Here is a 16,952-nt window from a genome sequence, read left to right as displayed (position 1 = left end):
AAGTGACAAGACTTATCAGACCTTACTGTCCTAATTAAACAATTAATAATCAAGGCATGATCATATTTTATTTTAGTAAAATAAGTGAAATCTAGAGGCCTTTGCCTTTCATGTAAGCCACTTCTGATACCAAATGATCAGAAGTCAAGTTAATTGTAATTCCCAAAACTTAGATAGGCGACAAGACTTCTGTCAGGTATTGTATAGTCCAACTGCTATTCATAAATTTCCAATTCAGTCTTGAGTTTGTAAAAACTTTTATTAATATTTAGTTAAGGCATTTCAATACAAACCATTTCACAACCCACCGTATGACAAAGATCATGTACAATAGAATCTGTTGGGAGCAAACATGCAAAAGAAATAATAACAGTTAAACCATGTGAAAATGCTCTGATGTGTGTTGATAATTAAAAAAACGAAATTGAGAAATAAAACGTGTATATTACAAGCTGTAATAGTAGATATTAATATTGGCCGTGGTATGCTGGTTGGCCGTCAGTGCTGCAGATGAATATAAATGAGGTTTGTTAAAGGTACACTATGCAACCTGTTGCTTCAGAAATATAACAAACATTAAAGCAAAAACATTGCGAATCTGCTTTCAGAATCATACTTTAGTCTCTAGCCCTGAAACACTGAGATAAGCTAATAACATGAGCTAATTACAACATCAGGATAGATAAAAACTGCACACATACACTGTTAAAAGTGATTACAGTCTTAGAAACTGAGTAAACACCTTGCTTTCAAAGCAACTAATTGAATTTACCTAAAAAGGGAGTAAACCTGCTGTAAATTGGAACTGTTAACTTATTTCTTATAATTATGCAGAGTTCATTAACTTAGGCGAGGCAGTGGCGCAGTAGGTAGTGCTGTCGCCTCACAGCAAGAAGGTCACTGGTTTGAACCTCAGCTCAGTTGGCGTTGGAGTTTGCATGTTCTCCCTGCCTTTGCGTAGGTTTCCCCTGGGTGCTTCGGTTTCCCCCACAGTCCAAAGACATGCGGTACAGGTGAATTGGGTAGGCTAAATTGTCCGTAGTGTGTGTGTGTGTGTTTGAATGTGTGTGTGGATGTTTCCCAGAGATGGGTTGGGGCTGGAAGGGCATCCGCTGCGTAAAAACTTGCTGGATAAGTTGGCAGTTCATTCCGCTGTGGCGACCCCGGATTAATAAAGGGACTAAGCCGACAAGAAAATGAATGAATGAATGAGTTCATTAACTTAATAATTTGAAGGGAGCAGGTTTACTCACTTTTATTAAGTAAAAGCAAATAATGACTATAATATAATGTTTACACTCATTTTTAATTTCACTTAAAAAAGTATATTTGCTGCTTGATCAAGCTACTTATTTATAATGAGCTGAATCAACACAATTCTTGAGATTTTTGGGGATAACTTAATTGTTTTATCTTCAATCAACTTACGTTTGTAAAAAAAAACAATTAGCTTTACTTTAGATTTGTGTTGGGACAACATAAAGCAGGGGTGTCCAAACTTTTTGGGCCGAGGGCCAGATGCAAAAAAACAAACGTTGTCGCGGGCCAAATTTTACATACATCACACAGACATGCATATATATATATATATATATATATATATATATATATATACAGTTGAAGTCAGAATTGTTAGTCCCCCCTAAATTATTAGCCCCCGTTTATTTTTTCCCCAATTTCTGTTTAACGGAGAGAAGATTTTTTCCACACATTTCTAAACATATTAGTTTTAGTAACTCATTTCTAATAACTGATTTATTTTATCTATATTTTTAAGACACTTCTATATAGCTTAAAGTGACATTTAAAGGCTTAACTAGGTTAAGCAAGTTAACTTGTTAAGTTAAGGTAATTAGGCAAGTTATTTTATAACAATGGTTTGTTCTGAAGACTTAAGGGGCTAATAATTTTGACCTTAAAATGGTTCATAAAAAAAATTTAAACCGCTTTTTATTCTAGCCGAAATAAAACAAAAGTCTTTCTCCAAAAGAAAAAATATTATCAGACATACTGTAAAAATGTCCTTGCTCTGTTAAACATCATTTGGGAAATATTTAAAAAAGAAGAAATAAATCAAAGAGGGGCTAATAATTCAGACTTCAACTGTGTGTAGATAGATAGTTGAAGTATCTAGATAGATAGATAAACTGATTGCGGGCCGCAGATGGCCCGCGGGCCGTCGTTTGGACATGCCTGACATAAAGGAATTGTATGGAACCCAGCATTTTTTTACAGTGTAAGGTTAGCTAATTACTTTTCTCAGTCTACATCATTAAACCAAAACATGCCATATTTATAAAAAGTAAATTAATAAAGTTTCAACAAGTGAGAAATATTAACCACACTCTCAGAAATAAAGGTGACTGGGGTAGTCCCTTTTCAAAAGTTACATGTTCGTGTCAACAGGGCTCATATTAGAAGCTAGAGTATGCATATTCAAACCTAGGAGCAAACGTGCACCTTTTGATGGATAATCATGTCAGTTTTGATGTCGGAGAGCATGGACCACAAATTAAAAGCAGAGTGTATGAGCAAAACTATACAAGCTTTCCAGCAGGCACACAACATCATAATACGTTAATGTTGGGTTAGATTTAGGTCGTGATGTCGGGTGATCAAAATTAAAAAATCCAATGATGTAATAGACGTCATAGTGGTAACCTGGTGGTAACTTCCACACAACGTCAAGCTGTAATATCATTAGACGTTGGTATTTGGTTGATTTTAGGTTGTTTTTAGGTTGTTTCGGAAAGTAACCAAAATCTAACGTTAAGCCAACATCTTAAACCAACGTCATAATGAGGTCAAATACTGACATTTATTCGTCAGTTATGGCAACTAAGATCCAACATCTGATAGACGTCGTAGTGGTAACATCCACACAACGGCAAGCTGTAACATCATTAGATGTTGATATTTGGTTGATTTTAGGTTGTGTTAGAAAGTGACCATAATAACATTGCGATAACATCTTAAACCAACATTATATTGACATCAAATGCTGACATTTATTCATCAGGTAAGGCACCCAAAATCCAACGTCTGATAAGCGTGGTAACGTCCACAAAATGTCAAGCTGTAACATCATTAGTTGTTGATAGTTGCTTGATTTCAGTTTGTGTTGTTTATTCGTCAGGTATGGCAAACAAAATCCAACATCTGATAGACATCATAGTGGTAACGTCCACACAAGGTCAAGCTGTAACATCATTAGACGTTGAAATTTGGTTGATTTCAGGTTGTGTTGTTTATTCGTCAGGTATGGCAACCAAAATCCATCGTCTGACTGACGTCATAGTGGTAACGTCCACACAACGTCAAGCTGTAACATCATTAGACGTTGATATTTGGTTGATTTCAGGTTGTGTTGTTTATTCGTCGGGTATGGCAACCAAAATCCATCGTCTGACTGACGTCATAGTGGTAACGTCCACACAACGTCAAGCTGTAACATCATTAGACGTTGATATTTGGTTGATTTTAGGTTGTTTTGGAAAGTGACCATAATAACGTCGTGCTACTGTAACATCTTAAACCAGTCATATTGTCATCAAAGGCTGACATTTATTCATCAGGTAAGGCAACCAAAATCCAACGTCTGATAAGAGTGGTAACGTCCACAACATGTCAAGCTGTAACATCATTAGATGTTGATATTTGGTTGATTTTAGGTTGTTTTGGAAAGTGGCCAAAATCTAATGAGCCAACAATTTAAACCAAAGTCATATTGACATCAAAAACTGACATTTATTCGTCAGGTGTGTGACAACCACAATCCAACATCTGATAGACGTCATAGTGGTAACGTCCACACAAAGTCAAAGTGTAACATCATTAGATGTTGATATTTGGTTGATTTTAGGTTGGACATTGATGTCGGTCCAACATTGGGTTCTGATTTCAACCTGATTTTCATTTACAAACAAATTGCAATGTCCCCACAATGTTGAGGTACAATGTCAAGCTGATGTCATGTTGATGTTCTGTGCCTGCTGGGCTGTAATAAAACCTGAATCAACATTGACTTGGCTTTTTAGGGATTTATAAGGGTTTAACTCTTATTCTAAATGCCTCTTACTTGCTCAACAAGTTTTGTAGCTCGGTGACAAGTTTGTCAGTTCATTATATATCTTTAGCTGACGTTATTTCTATATGGTGTGTTGCAGTGCTTATGCTGCATTTAATTTCAATGATTAAAATCAAATAATCACCAAATAAAGAATGTCTTTAGCTCTCTAGCATGATATCTAGTAAACTGGAAAATTTACCATAAACACATCAATATTTGCAATAACTCACCAATGGGATTACTTATTGGTGTAGATGATATCTTTATAAAAAACTAAATCATTTCATTTCATTCCTCCACAACCCGCATGCAGTTTTATTTATTAACCGCCTGGCCAAAAGTTTCATAGTGTACCTTTAACATATATATTTTGATATATGTATATATATATAAAAAAAAACATCCCAACGTAACTACAGAAATAGCAAGAGAAAACAAACCCAATCGATCCACAATGCTTCAGGCCATACATGCACAAGTATTGTGATGAAAACAGTCTCTACAGTATGTTACATGTGGATGGGTGCACGTAACGTATGCGTAACAGGTCCTGTGCCACACACTTCCTGTAAAACACGTATACATACATTCTCTACACTGTCCACTCTATTATTTGCTGAATTTAATGGCTTATCATACATTCCTGGTAGGAACAAAAATAAATGGATTTTTCTCTCTCTTTTGTTTTTTACAGCATCGTCTTGAGAAAGGGAAACAAATAGATCATTTAAAGTGCTCCCAGAATGAGAAATGATGAAAAATAGAAGATTGTAAACTTTTTGTTGGTCCACACTGGAAAACGCAGTAAAACATCACATAAGCGTATTTACAATTCCCAATTCTCGCTGACCACTGCGGTGTAGAGTGTGTTCAGTTCAGTTTTAACACTTTGAACAGCAAAAGAGTGCATAGAAAATCTAATAATTTAATAATAATAGCAGAAAACTTTTATTGTAGGTTTGTTGATGAGCAAAACATGAAATACCAATGCTATCTCACACCAATTTGTAACTTTTTGATTTAGTGGATCTCATTTGTACAATTTAGTACAATTTGCTCATCCACCAATGACGGTTGGGTTTAGGGGTGGGGTTTGGTGCCACGCCTCCTTTTAAAAACCATACATTTTCGTACGACTGAACTTGTACGAGTTTGTACGAATTAGCCACAAAACTGACAAAATGTAAAATAGTTACGTTTTCTTACGTTTTCACAGTCGAAAATTCTGTGAAATTTAATTTAAAAAGAAAAACACTTTTTAGCACTAAAATTAATTGTGGAGAAAACTATTTTTTAGATCCAAACCTAATAAAAAGGCAGAAAAATAGCAATTAATACTAGTTAACCTATGGTGTCACTTACACTTGTCCATTATATTTTAAAATGCCATTTTACAATGAAAACGCTCCTCATCCAGACATTGTTTGTATTGTGTTTAGAAAAACGATCTCTGTTGACACTGTATAATAGGGCTGGGTATCGAGAACCTGTTCCATCTTATAAAGATCACTACTTACTAGGAGCATGTCTATGGTGCTGATTTGGATTAGTCTATTAACTTAAGTTGCATGTTTTTGGACGGTGGGAGAAAACCGGGGAATCCGGAGAACGTGAGCACGGGGAGAATGTGTAAACCCACAGAAACGTCGTCTGGCTTGGTAAGGACTAGAACCAGTGACGTTCTTGCTGTGAGGCAACAGTGCTAACCACTGGGCCACCGTGCCACCCATCTAGAAAAGGTGGAGGAGTAGGGGTGGATGAAGATGGCTGTTATGTGAATCTTAGGGTATTTATAGTGGCTTAGGAATCGCCTGGTTGAACCATAAATTGAATAATGCGGGACCGGACGCAAGCACGTGATCCTCTCCAAATTAGTTTATAAATATATTTCACTTTGTATGAATTCGTACGATCTCATTCGTACAGTTTAGTACGATTTGCTTAACACGCAATAACGGTAGGGTGGGGGGGGGGGGGGTGGGGGGGGGGATTTGTACGAATTAGCTATTAAAATGACAAAACGTAAAATAGTTATGTTTCCTTGTGAGATCTGGCTGGTGTAAGCACATCAGGACAGTTAAATATCTGACCCTTATGAAGTTAAACAAGTTCACAAGACTCTGTTTTATATATATATATATATATATATATATATATATATATATATATATATATATATATATATATATATATATATATATATATATATATATTTTTATATATATATATATATATATATATATATATATATATATATATATTCTGTTTTATATATATATATATATATATAAAAGATAAATATTGCAGAGTAAATAAATATATATATATATATATATATATATATATATATATATATATATATATATATATATATACATATATAAAACAGAGTATATATATACAATATATATATATATATATATATATATATATATATATATATATATATATATATATATATATATATATATACACACAATATATATATATATATATATATATATATATATATATATATATATATATATATATATATATATATATATATATTTATTTATTTATTTATTCTGCAATATTTATCTTTTTTTGTAACAACTGGCAACAATTTAATCAACAAACTAAAATTTGGGGTGTTTTATAAAATTAACGTGGACCTTCATGTTGAATGTTTATGCATATGGTGAAGAAATAATATTCTGAGGGGGTGTCATGGTGGGGCAGTGGGTAGCACGATCGCCTTACAGCAAGGTCACTGGTTTGAGCCTCGGCTGGGTCAGTTGGCATTTCTGTGTGGAGTTGTATTTTCTCTCTGCCACAAGTCCATACACATGCGCTATAGGGGAATTAGATGTATTAAACTGGCCGTAGTGGATGTGTGTGAACGCAAGAGTTCATGGGTGTTTCCCAGTGTTGGGTTGTGGAGAGGAAAGCATCCGCTGTATAAATATATGCTGGATGAGTTGGCGGTTTATTCCGGTGTGGCGACCCCTGATTAATAAAGGGACTAAGCCAAAAAGAAAATGAATGTATGAATAATATTCTGAATTCAATGTTTTGTAAAGGAACATAACACTGGACAGCGGTGCAGTCATCAAAATGCATGAAGCGGCTTGCAGTGATGGTGTTTACACTACTGTCAGATCTCCGATTATGGAATATGCAGAAAGCCTGAACCTCCTTTGTGTGCTTTTCTAGATAGCATCCCATGTGCTAATTCACCAGATCCAAGCTTTTTCAGCAGATATTACAAGAACAATGGCATCCCTGCTAGTAAAAAAGAGGGAACTAATGTCACTGACTTCACGAATAACAAAGAACTGATGAACAGCTTAAAAAGCATCCAGTTCCTACTGAAAAAGGGGCATTAATTTCAAGCCACTGAAATGTCTGAAGACAATTGCGGTGTGATTTAGAAAAACATCCTATTCATCCAACATCAATGGCTCCTGTGAAGATCTCTGAACCCTCTTTGCGGTGTAAACATTGCGAGTAATTGGCTTGTAATGTTTTACCGCTTTTCCCAAACCAAAACGAGGCAGCTTGGCTTTTAGTTAAGTGTGAAACTGTTCATAATTACAAAGTGTGCGTATAAAACATCCTAAAACGCTAGATTTAGAAAATGCTCCACAATGTTGGATTGATTTCCATGTAATGGAGGTCTAACCAAGCCTCTGCGTATTAAAATCATTAGATGATATGCATAGTTAAACTAGTTTCGGCCATCTGCAAAGGGTATAGTTTGGGATGAAGGTTTTAGCAGCTTGGTTTTGTGTTTCTTTAAAAGTAGCGAATTTCCAAAGATTCTCCTGTGGGCAGGAAATTTATGAATGTGATATATGCAACGCTATCTCACTGCAATTCGTAACTTTTTATGCAACTGTACAATCTAATTTGTCATTCCAATTTGCTCATCTCCAGTGATGGTTGGGTTTAGGGGCGTGGTTAAGTGCCACACCTCCTTTTAAAAATCAAACATTTTCTTGTATGAATTACCCTCTAAACTGACAAAACGTAAAGCAGTTACATTTCTTCGTGACATCAGCCTGGATATATGGTGTTTAGAAAATGAACTGTTTATTCAATCTGAAACAAAAAGTATGATTTAATCAAACACAAAAGCAAATAATAAAAATCTAATTAATTAAACTGACGAAAATCAACTGATTTAAAGGTGCTGTATGTAGGATAGACCTAGTGGATGATCTAGGTATTGCAGTCCAAATTCAAAATATTTGATGTTTTTTTTTTATCCAGACCGGGGTGGCCAACTCTGTTCCTGTAGAGCCACCTTCCTGCAGATTTCAGTTGCAACCCATATCAAACACACCTGCCTGTAATTACCACGTGGTGTTCAGGTCCTAATTAATTATTTCAGGTGTGATTGATATGGGTTGCAACTGAAATCTGCAGGAAGGAGGCTCTCCAGGAACAGGGTTGGCCACCCCTGATCCAGCCCCTCCTTTTGCGACTCAACGCAAATGTGGGTTGCCAGATTCGCTGCAAGCCCCTCAGCCAATATTTATGTTCATATTATTAATGTTGTTTGCTAATTCAAAACCACCTCATGATGATTTTAAATGGACACTTTGGGTATTAAGACATGTATGATGGCTCAATATATTGTAAATGATGCCTCTTTGTGAAATATGTAAAAAAGAAAAAGCACAACATTAAGCTATTAAAAAAATTTACTTTGGTCAATGGGCCAGTTGTTTTCGATGATGTCATTTGGGTACTACATATGCCGCTTTTAGTTGTAATTTTTAGTTGAAGAGGTCTTTATAACTAATTTTTCCCTCATCAGGAGTAAAATTAGAAGTGAAATAAATGTGGATTTTTTTGAATGACGTAAATATGTTGTTTTTTTAACCTATTTCTCAAAGAGGCCTCATTAATATTATATTAAGGCATACACGTCTCTGAATCTGCGACTCATTTCAGAGGCTGCCATTATCTTCGTATTTTTGCCAGCGCACGCATACAGTGTGTCAGCCATCAAGACTTAAATCAATAAATTAAATACTCTGTTTTTCTCAACATAGGCTCATTCTGACAACATAGCCCTATATACATTTCTGGAGATCGCGAATTATGTAGCCAGATGTACAGATGGCTGCATTTCGTCTTTAAAATGAACGATACAGGGCCGTATGACGCCGTTCCTTTCCGTGCTAGCAGCTGACTGCTTACCTCCATGTGGAGGCTGTTAACAGTTTGTCCGGTAGCTTGTCGCATACATCAGCAGACATGAGACGTAAAGAGGAGTTGACCGTGATGACGGGGTTCCAGTCTGGCAAAGAATGGTTCCAGACAGCAGGCAAGACAAAAACAAAAGGCAAAAAAAGTAAATAACAGAGTGAGAATGTGGTAAAATCTGAAACCATGGTAAAAATCAGGGGGCTTGTCTTTTTCTCTGTCGTTTTTCAAAACACTGTTGGTTGGGTTTAGGGAAGAAGGTGGACGGGTCAATCGATGCTTTTAAAAACACTATCGGTTGGGTTTAGGGAAGAGGGTGGGTGGGGTTAACGGTCAATCAGTCAGGCAGTCAGTCAACAGTGGTCTCTGGTGGATTTACGCAAGAAGAGCAGGCGCTAATGACACTCGCAAGATAAGTTTGAGATCTCACAAAGTCTACACAGCGACCCCTGGTGGATTCCCAAAAACAAAAACTGCAAATAAAAAAAAGGACCTCCTGGGACGTATTTGACGCGCTCCATAAATGTATATAGGGCAACGTTTTCAGAATGAGTCTGAGTTGATTTTTGTCCGCTGCAACCTGGTGTGCTGATATAAAATTTGCCTAAACTGGCAGTAGGCTGGTTATAGAGACCAAAACAATGACCGCACATTTTAAATGCAGAATTTCGGACTTTAGCATTGTTTTTCAGACAAACACATATGTTCACTTGGCAAGTTTCTCAAATATCTGCAAGCATATTATGTTAATTTTATGTGCTACAAGAGTCAAAAACGTACATACCACACCTTTAAATCTAAAACACCATTTTAAAATTGAACAAACATAATTCGGCAATTAAAATGCATTCTTGACATTCTGAGGATGAAAAAGAAGTGGTGTTTAATAATGTGGTTTTATTGTGTGTAAAAATTGTATTTATTCAAACAACAAAAATGACTAGAACAGTATAATTTACACTGTAAAACATATCTGTTAATGAACACTTTCCATATTTAGTGTTTTCCGTTTATTTACGGTTGTGAATTGCATTATGGGACGTTGATCTCTGCTCTGTGGACATTTGATGTTGAAAATTTTACTTTACAGTTTAACAAAGGGACTTTTATTGACATTTTACTTGTTTTAAATAATATAATATAAAATATATATTATAAAATATCTCAATATATTGAGAAATAAATGTGTAAGATAACAGAAAATGCGCTGGCAAGTTATTACAGGGTGTTTGTAGCATAATATACAACACAAACCCTGACAATATAGCACTTCAAACTATTAAAAATGTTCATAAAAGTCACTTTTTTAAACTTTTCATGGTTAAAAGTTGCTGTGAAGAAAGACCAATGTCCTATAATGCAATTCAAAAGTTTAAATAAACAGGGAAAAGTAAAACATGCATCATAAAATACAGAAACTGCTCATTTACAGATCATTTTTTACAGTGTACTTTAACTAAAAACACAAGATTTAAAAACTATAAGCAATAATGTTCTTCAAAATCAATGCAAATTTTTTAAACGCGATGAATAAACAAACAAAATAGTGAAATGAAAATGGGACTGGGATGTTTTGATGCTCTATGGGTTGGCAGAAACACATCTGGAGATAATGTACAGGCAAAAGCGCAGTCAGGGGGCTAAATGCTCATGGTTATTATACCCAGACTGGACTGTAATGCGCTCCATTACACCATCTCCTCCATTCAGCCCTGTACTGGTGGAGATCAGATGCATCAGGCACTCTCGTTTGATTAAAAGCCTCTCCACAAGACTGAATTGGCGAATGAACTATGGGCTATGGAGAGTGTGGCGCTAATTCTGAGGGCTTATTTCTGACCACATCACTCGTGTTGCACTAAAACGGCCCCTCTGCATTCATACAAGTGTTGTATGCACGACAAACAATGATTTTGATAGCATTTTTGTTGTTCTCCTGTACAAACGTCTAAACATTCTCATTTACATTTACGTCAGAGGTCATCATTTCAGACAGTCAGAATAAAGTCAGCTTAAGCTTACAAATGAGAAAATATCTGCCAATGGGAATTTTACTTGTTTAAAAAAAATAATAATAATAATATTAATAATTGTGAGCTATTTTTTTGGGAAACGAAAACCCATTAAACCAAAGAGGTGACTGTAAATTTCTGCTTTTCACCTTCTACATCAAATATTACAGCATGTCAGGTGCAAAATAGCTTGTTAAATAAGCGACGTTCATATCTTTCCTCCTCGTATGCACCAGACACTTTCCAACACACACTCAAACATTCCGTAAAACTGAAAAATGCTAAAGTATTAATCATTTTGATCTATTTTAAACAACAAAACCCATTAAATCACAGAAATGACTGTAAAATTCCTCTTTTAATCTATCTACTGCAACTATTACAGCATGTCAGGTGCAAAATAGCCTGTTAGGATAGGAGACGTTCATTTCTTTCCTTTTGGTATACACCAGACACTATCCTACAAACACTGCAAAAACAAAAAAAAAAAGCTAAAATATGAATCATTTTGAGCTATTTTTAGGAAACAAAAACTCAATAAATCACAGACGTTAATGTAAAATTCTGCTTTTCACCTCCTACTGCAACTATTACAGCATGTCAGGTGCAAAATAGCTTGTTAAATAGGAAACGTTCATAGTTTTCCTCTTCATAAGCACCTGACACTATCCTACAAACACTCTGTAAAACTAAAAAATGCTAAATTATCTTGGACCTGTATTTTGTAATTTGCTCTCTGGTGATTAGAAATGCTTGTTTTATCCTATTTTGTAAGTTGCTCTAGATAAAGGCATCTGCTTAATGAATGGATGTAAATTTAATTAATACCAGAAAACTGACTATCGCAAATGACATGATTATCTAAATGTTCTCGAATAATTTTTTTGGTCTAAAAAAGAATCTCAAATGCCCCAAAATCACCTTGTCCATGCCTTTTTATGATTATTCTTTTCTGTGGGTAGTATATTTTGGTTCTTATAAATGTTAAATATATATATATATATATATATATATATATATATATATATATATATATATATATATATATATATATATATATATATATATATATATATATAATAACTTGACTTCTAGTTGATCATTTGGTATCAGAAGTGGCTTGTATAAAAGGCAAATGCCTCTAGATTATGCTTATTTTATCACAATAAAATATGATCATGCCTTGATTTTGTAATTATTTTATTATGACAGTAATGTCTGACTTTGCTTAGACAAAAGTCTTGTCCTTTAACAGAAATAATGTCCAGTATAGAATATAAAGTCCTGCTGCAGTGGAGACAGAACGAATATTGTGTCTGACTCCATCATGAGCTTGGAGGACTGCATCCATACATCTCTGCAATGACTCTTTGGATTCATCTTCAATGCCTCCTCCTTCATCTAACCCCAGACACGCTCAATAATGTTCATATCTGGTGACTGGGCTGGCCAATCCTGGAGCACCTTGACCTTCTTTGCTTTCAGGAGCTTTGATGTGGAGGCTGAAGTATGAGGAGCGCTATCCTGCTGGAGAATTGTCCCTCTCCTGTGGTTTGTAATGTAATGGGCAGCACAAATGTCTTGATACCTCAGTCTGTTGATGTTGCCATCCACTCGGCAGATCTCTCGCACGCCCCCATACTGAATGTAACCCCAAACCATGATTTTTCTTTCACCAAACTTGACTGATTTCTGTGAGAATTTTGGTACCATGAGGGTTCCTGTAGGTCTTCTGCAGTATTTGTGATGATTGGGATTCAAATGATCAACTAAAAGTCAAGATATTATTTGTTGCTCTTACAACTGGGATCGATGAAAGGACTTCTGTCAGGTAGTATATATATATATATATATACACACACACACACACACACACACAAACACATACATGTGTTGAAAATGCCAGTGTGGTCAGAAAAAAAAAACTTTCATTTCCCATCGGCAGATTTATTTCTTGTACCCAAAAACAAACTTCCTTCAGTGATTTCCTGTAGTAAAAATGTCAAGATTTAAGAATGTTTAGACACTTGTGCTGGAAAGCAAGACCAAAATACCAAGCGGGAAAACAATTTAGAGCTGATTATCTAAGTTGTGCTTTAAAATTGACTTGAGGTGTGTGTGACAACGTGTAAAAATAAAACCTTTCTCATCACACATGCATGCTTTCCCAAAAACCTAAATGAATATCAAAGAACGATTCTCCACAAGCGATGCTCAACATAATAAACCCGCACTGACACAGGCCTGAGCTGATACCAAATGAAAGCCATACGGATCTAAAAAAACAAACGTCACTGAAACGTGCACACTCTAGTTTACGGATGCGGAGTAAGGTCAAATGTCAGAGTAGGGCACACTTGTCCTGGTACACTGAGACAGTCACAGACAGGCACAAGTTTGAAACCACAAACATCGCCTTTCACCATCCTCTCGTCATCTCGTCCACAAAATAAGAAACAGTCACAGGCCAAGATATAGATATTTTAAAACCAAAACAAACCCAAAAAAAACCCAAAATGCTGCCCTCGGGTCCATCCCAGGAAAAAATGGGGGCAGAAAAATATAAAGCGCACAAACAGAGACGCCACTGTACCTCGAGTGTCTCGGAGAGTTCAAACACTGGGAGCCGAACCCAGAAGTGAGACCACGATTCCAGAGAGAGAGCAAGCTGAGTGTGAGACGCTCAGATCTGTGTGTGGTGTGTGTGTCCTGGAGGTGTGTATGGAGGCGGTGCCGGATTGGGTTTGATTCCTCGGCTCTTCATGTAGGAAATGAACTGGTCAGGAATTTCAGCCAGAACGTCTTTGGCCAGTCGCGCCATACTCAACACGTGGTTCCCCGTCCGGTCCATGTAATCCCGGAACGGCACAAACTGTGAGGGGCAAGAAACAAAGTGCACATATATTAATCCATCCTTTCATCCATGGTAATATCCATCCTTCCATCCATCCATCCATCTACGCTTACATCCATCCATCTATGGTATTATCCATTCATCCATCCATCTATCCATCCATTCATCCATGGTAATATCCATCCATCCATATATGGTAATATCCATCCATCCATCCATCCTTTCTTCCATCCATCCATCTATGAAACTCTCCATCCATCCATCCATGGTAATATCCACCCATCCTTTCTTCCATTTATCCATCTGTCCATCTACTGTTACATCCACCTATCTATGGTATTATCCATTCATCCATCCATCTATGGTATAATCCATCCTTCCATCCATTCATCCCTCCATCCATTTATCCATGGTATTATCCATTCATCCATATATGGTAATATCCATGCATCCATCCTTTCTTCCATCCATACATCTATGAAAATCTCCATCCATCCATCAATGGTAATATCCACCCATCCTTTCTTCCATCTATCCATCCATCCATCCATCCATCCATCCATCCATCCATCCATCCATCTTTGGAAATATCCATCCATTAATCCATGGTAATATCTACCCATCCTTTCTTCCATCCATCCATCCATCCATCCATCCATCCATCCATCCATCCATCCATCCATCCATCCATCCATCCATCCATCCATCCATCCATCTATGATAATATCCACCCATCAATCTTTGGCAATACCCATCCATTCATAGTATTATCCATACATTGTAATATTCATCCATCCATCCATGGTATTAGCCATTCATACATCCATCCGTCCATGCTAATATCCATCCATCCATTCATCTATGGTAACATCCATCCATTCATCTATCAATCCATGGTATTATCCATCCATACATGCATTCATTCATCCATCCATGGTAATATCCACCCATCCATCCATGATAATATATATCCATCCAAGGTAATATCTATCCACCATCCATCCATCCATCCATCCATCCATCCATGGTAATATCCATCCATCCATCCATCCGTCCATCCATCTATGGTAATATCCATCCACCCATATCTATCCATGGTAATATCCACACAACCATCTATGGTAATATCCATCCTTCCATGATTCCATTATTGTAGTATCCATCCAACCATCAATCCATGGTAAAAATCCATCCATCCATCCATCCATCCATCCATCCATCCATCCATCCATCCATCCATCTATCCATCCATCCATCCATCCATCCATCCATCCATCCATCCATCCATCCATCCATCCATCTATGGTAATATCCATCCACCCATATCTATCCATGGTAATATCCATCCTTCCATGATTCCATTATGGTAGTATCCATCCAACCATCAATCCATCTATAGTACTATCCATCCATCCATGGTAATATCTATCTATCTATCTATCCATCCATCCATCCATCCATCCATCCATCCGGCAGAGATTTTCAACCTGTTTTCTCCATCACTTTCTAATCAAAGCATCCTGATAAAAGATTTTTTGACTCTTAAATTTGATGTTAATATCCATTATTAATATTTACCAATAATCCAGTAACAAGTCTGAGTTTTCAAATAATTTCAAAAAGATCCTCTGACGCTGATAATGTTCCTGAACATAATATTCAATTGAACTTATTATTTGCTAGTATGCTAGTTTTAAGGTCCCACTTTATATTAAATGGCCTTAACTAATTTGTTCAAATGTACTTATTGTATAAATTCATGTTCTTGTAAATTCTACTTATTCTTGATTTAATACCTGCATCTGTAATTAATTTCTCTATTTACATTTATAAGTACACTGTTGATCATCCCTTACACCTTAACCCATCCCTAAACCCACCCATACCACCAAACATTTACCTAACCCTACCCGTATCCCAGCTCACAAGAGCACCGCAGGTGTTCAGCAGTGCATTATGTACATTAAGTGCACTGCATTTATGTAACTAGTTAAGGACACTTAATATAAAGTGGGACCAGTTGCAATTCGTTCTGAAGACCCTGTTCAATGACCACTGCAGTAATGCTTCCCATGCTTTCCCTTATTTCATTCTTGCCCTGATATCTAATCCTCCATTCATTCCACTGTCCATTCGTCCATTTGTCATCCTCACATCAGCCGTCCACCATTTATACCTTCAATGCATCAAACCTTCCCCAAGGTCAAAAATCCATCAGTGTAAACACTGTTCATTCATCTCTCCACACATTCATCCTTCACCCATCCATTAATCCGTTCACTTTATCATCGTTCACATCATCTCTTCCAGCATTAAACAAGTTAAAGATTGTCTCAGGAGTGAACTCTCTTCACGTTGCTGCCAGAGATATTCTTATTACTACTAATGACAGGTTGCATTCACTGGGGACCTGCATAATGAATTGCTTTATAATAATGTGGGTTACAGTGTGGAGCTGTTACACGAGGCCTCGATTCCACAGTGACTCAATCGGTAATTAAAATTCTCATGCTTAATGGATTTGATTGCTGGAAAAAAAAGACACGGGGTGACAAGTCACAGCTATTTAAAACCTGAAAGTTAACATGGCATGCTTGTAGCTTAAACAGGCTTTGAAAGAAAGGAAAGGCAGTCTGCTGTACGGGAGTCACCTGGACAATGTCTCGCTCTGCTAATTTTCCTCTTGAGGAGATCCTGATGTCGTCGCCATCCAACTCAACCATAGCTGTGGGGAAAAGACAAGGTATTGAAGTAATTTTGTTTATTGGGTTATTCACTTTATTCATTTTCCTTCAGCTTAGTCCCTTTATTTATCAGGGGT

General features: G+C 36.4%; 1 protein-coding gene and 2 long non-coding RNA genes across 5 annotated transcripts in view; 1 reads left to right on the top strand and 2 right to left on the bottom strand.

The window, feature by feature from the left end:
• Positions 1-240: 240 nt before the first annotated feature.
• LOC147834623 (uncharacterized) lies at positions 241-6,181 on the bottom strand. The gene is made up of 3 exons (XR_015502219.1): positions 3,634-6,181; positions 3,029-3,076; positions 241-789 (listed from the first exon to the last, which is right to left on the bottom strand). It is a non-coding gene; the product is annotated as an uncharacterized LOC147834623 (long non-coding RNA).
• Positions 6,182-6,657: 476 nt separating this feature from the next.
• Positions 6,658-10,329, top strand: LOC147834622 (uncharacterized). The gene is made up of 3 exons (XR_015502244.1): positions 6,658-8,373; positions 8,562-9,525; positions 9,581-10,329. It is a non-coding gene; the product is annotated as an uncharacterized LOC147834622 (long non-coding RNA).
• Positions 10,330-13,017: 2,688 nt separating this feature from the next.
• Positions 13,018-16,952, bottom strand: part of cpne5b (copine Vb) — a 226,184-nt gene continuing 222,249 nt past the window's right edge. For 2 of the 3 annotated variants that reach the window (XM_087272009.1, XM_087272008.1), the window contains 2 exons: positions 16,783-16,856; positions 13,018-14,149 (listed from right to left, as the gene is read on the bottom strand). In XM_087272009.1, coding sequence (XP_087128135.1) covers positions 13,961-14,149; positions 16,783-16,856 — 263 coding nt within the window. In that variant the 3' untranslated portion in view covers positions 13,018-13,960. 3 annotated transcript variants of the gene reach the window in all.

The sequence above is a fragment of the Danio rerio genome, chromosome 11, assembly GCF_052040795.2.
Source record: "Danio rerio strain M-AB ecotype USA chromosome 11, GRCz13ab, whole genome shotgun sequence".
Taxonomy (NCBI): domain Eukaryota; kingdom Metazoa; phylum Chordata; class Actinopteri; order Cypriniformes; family Danionidae; genus Danio; species Danio rerio.
The sequence above is the reverse complement of the archived record's forward strand: the minus strand, read 5'-3'. Positions and strand labels throughout refer to the sequence as shown.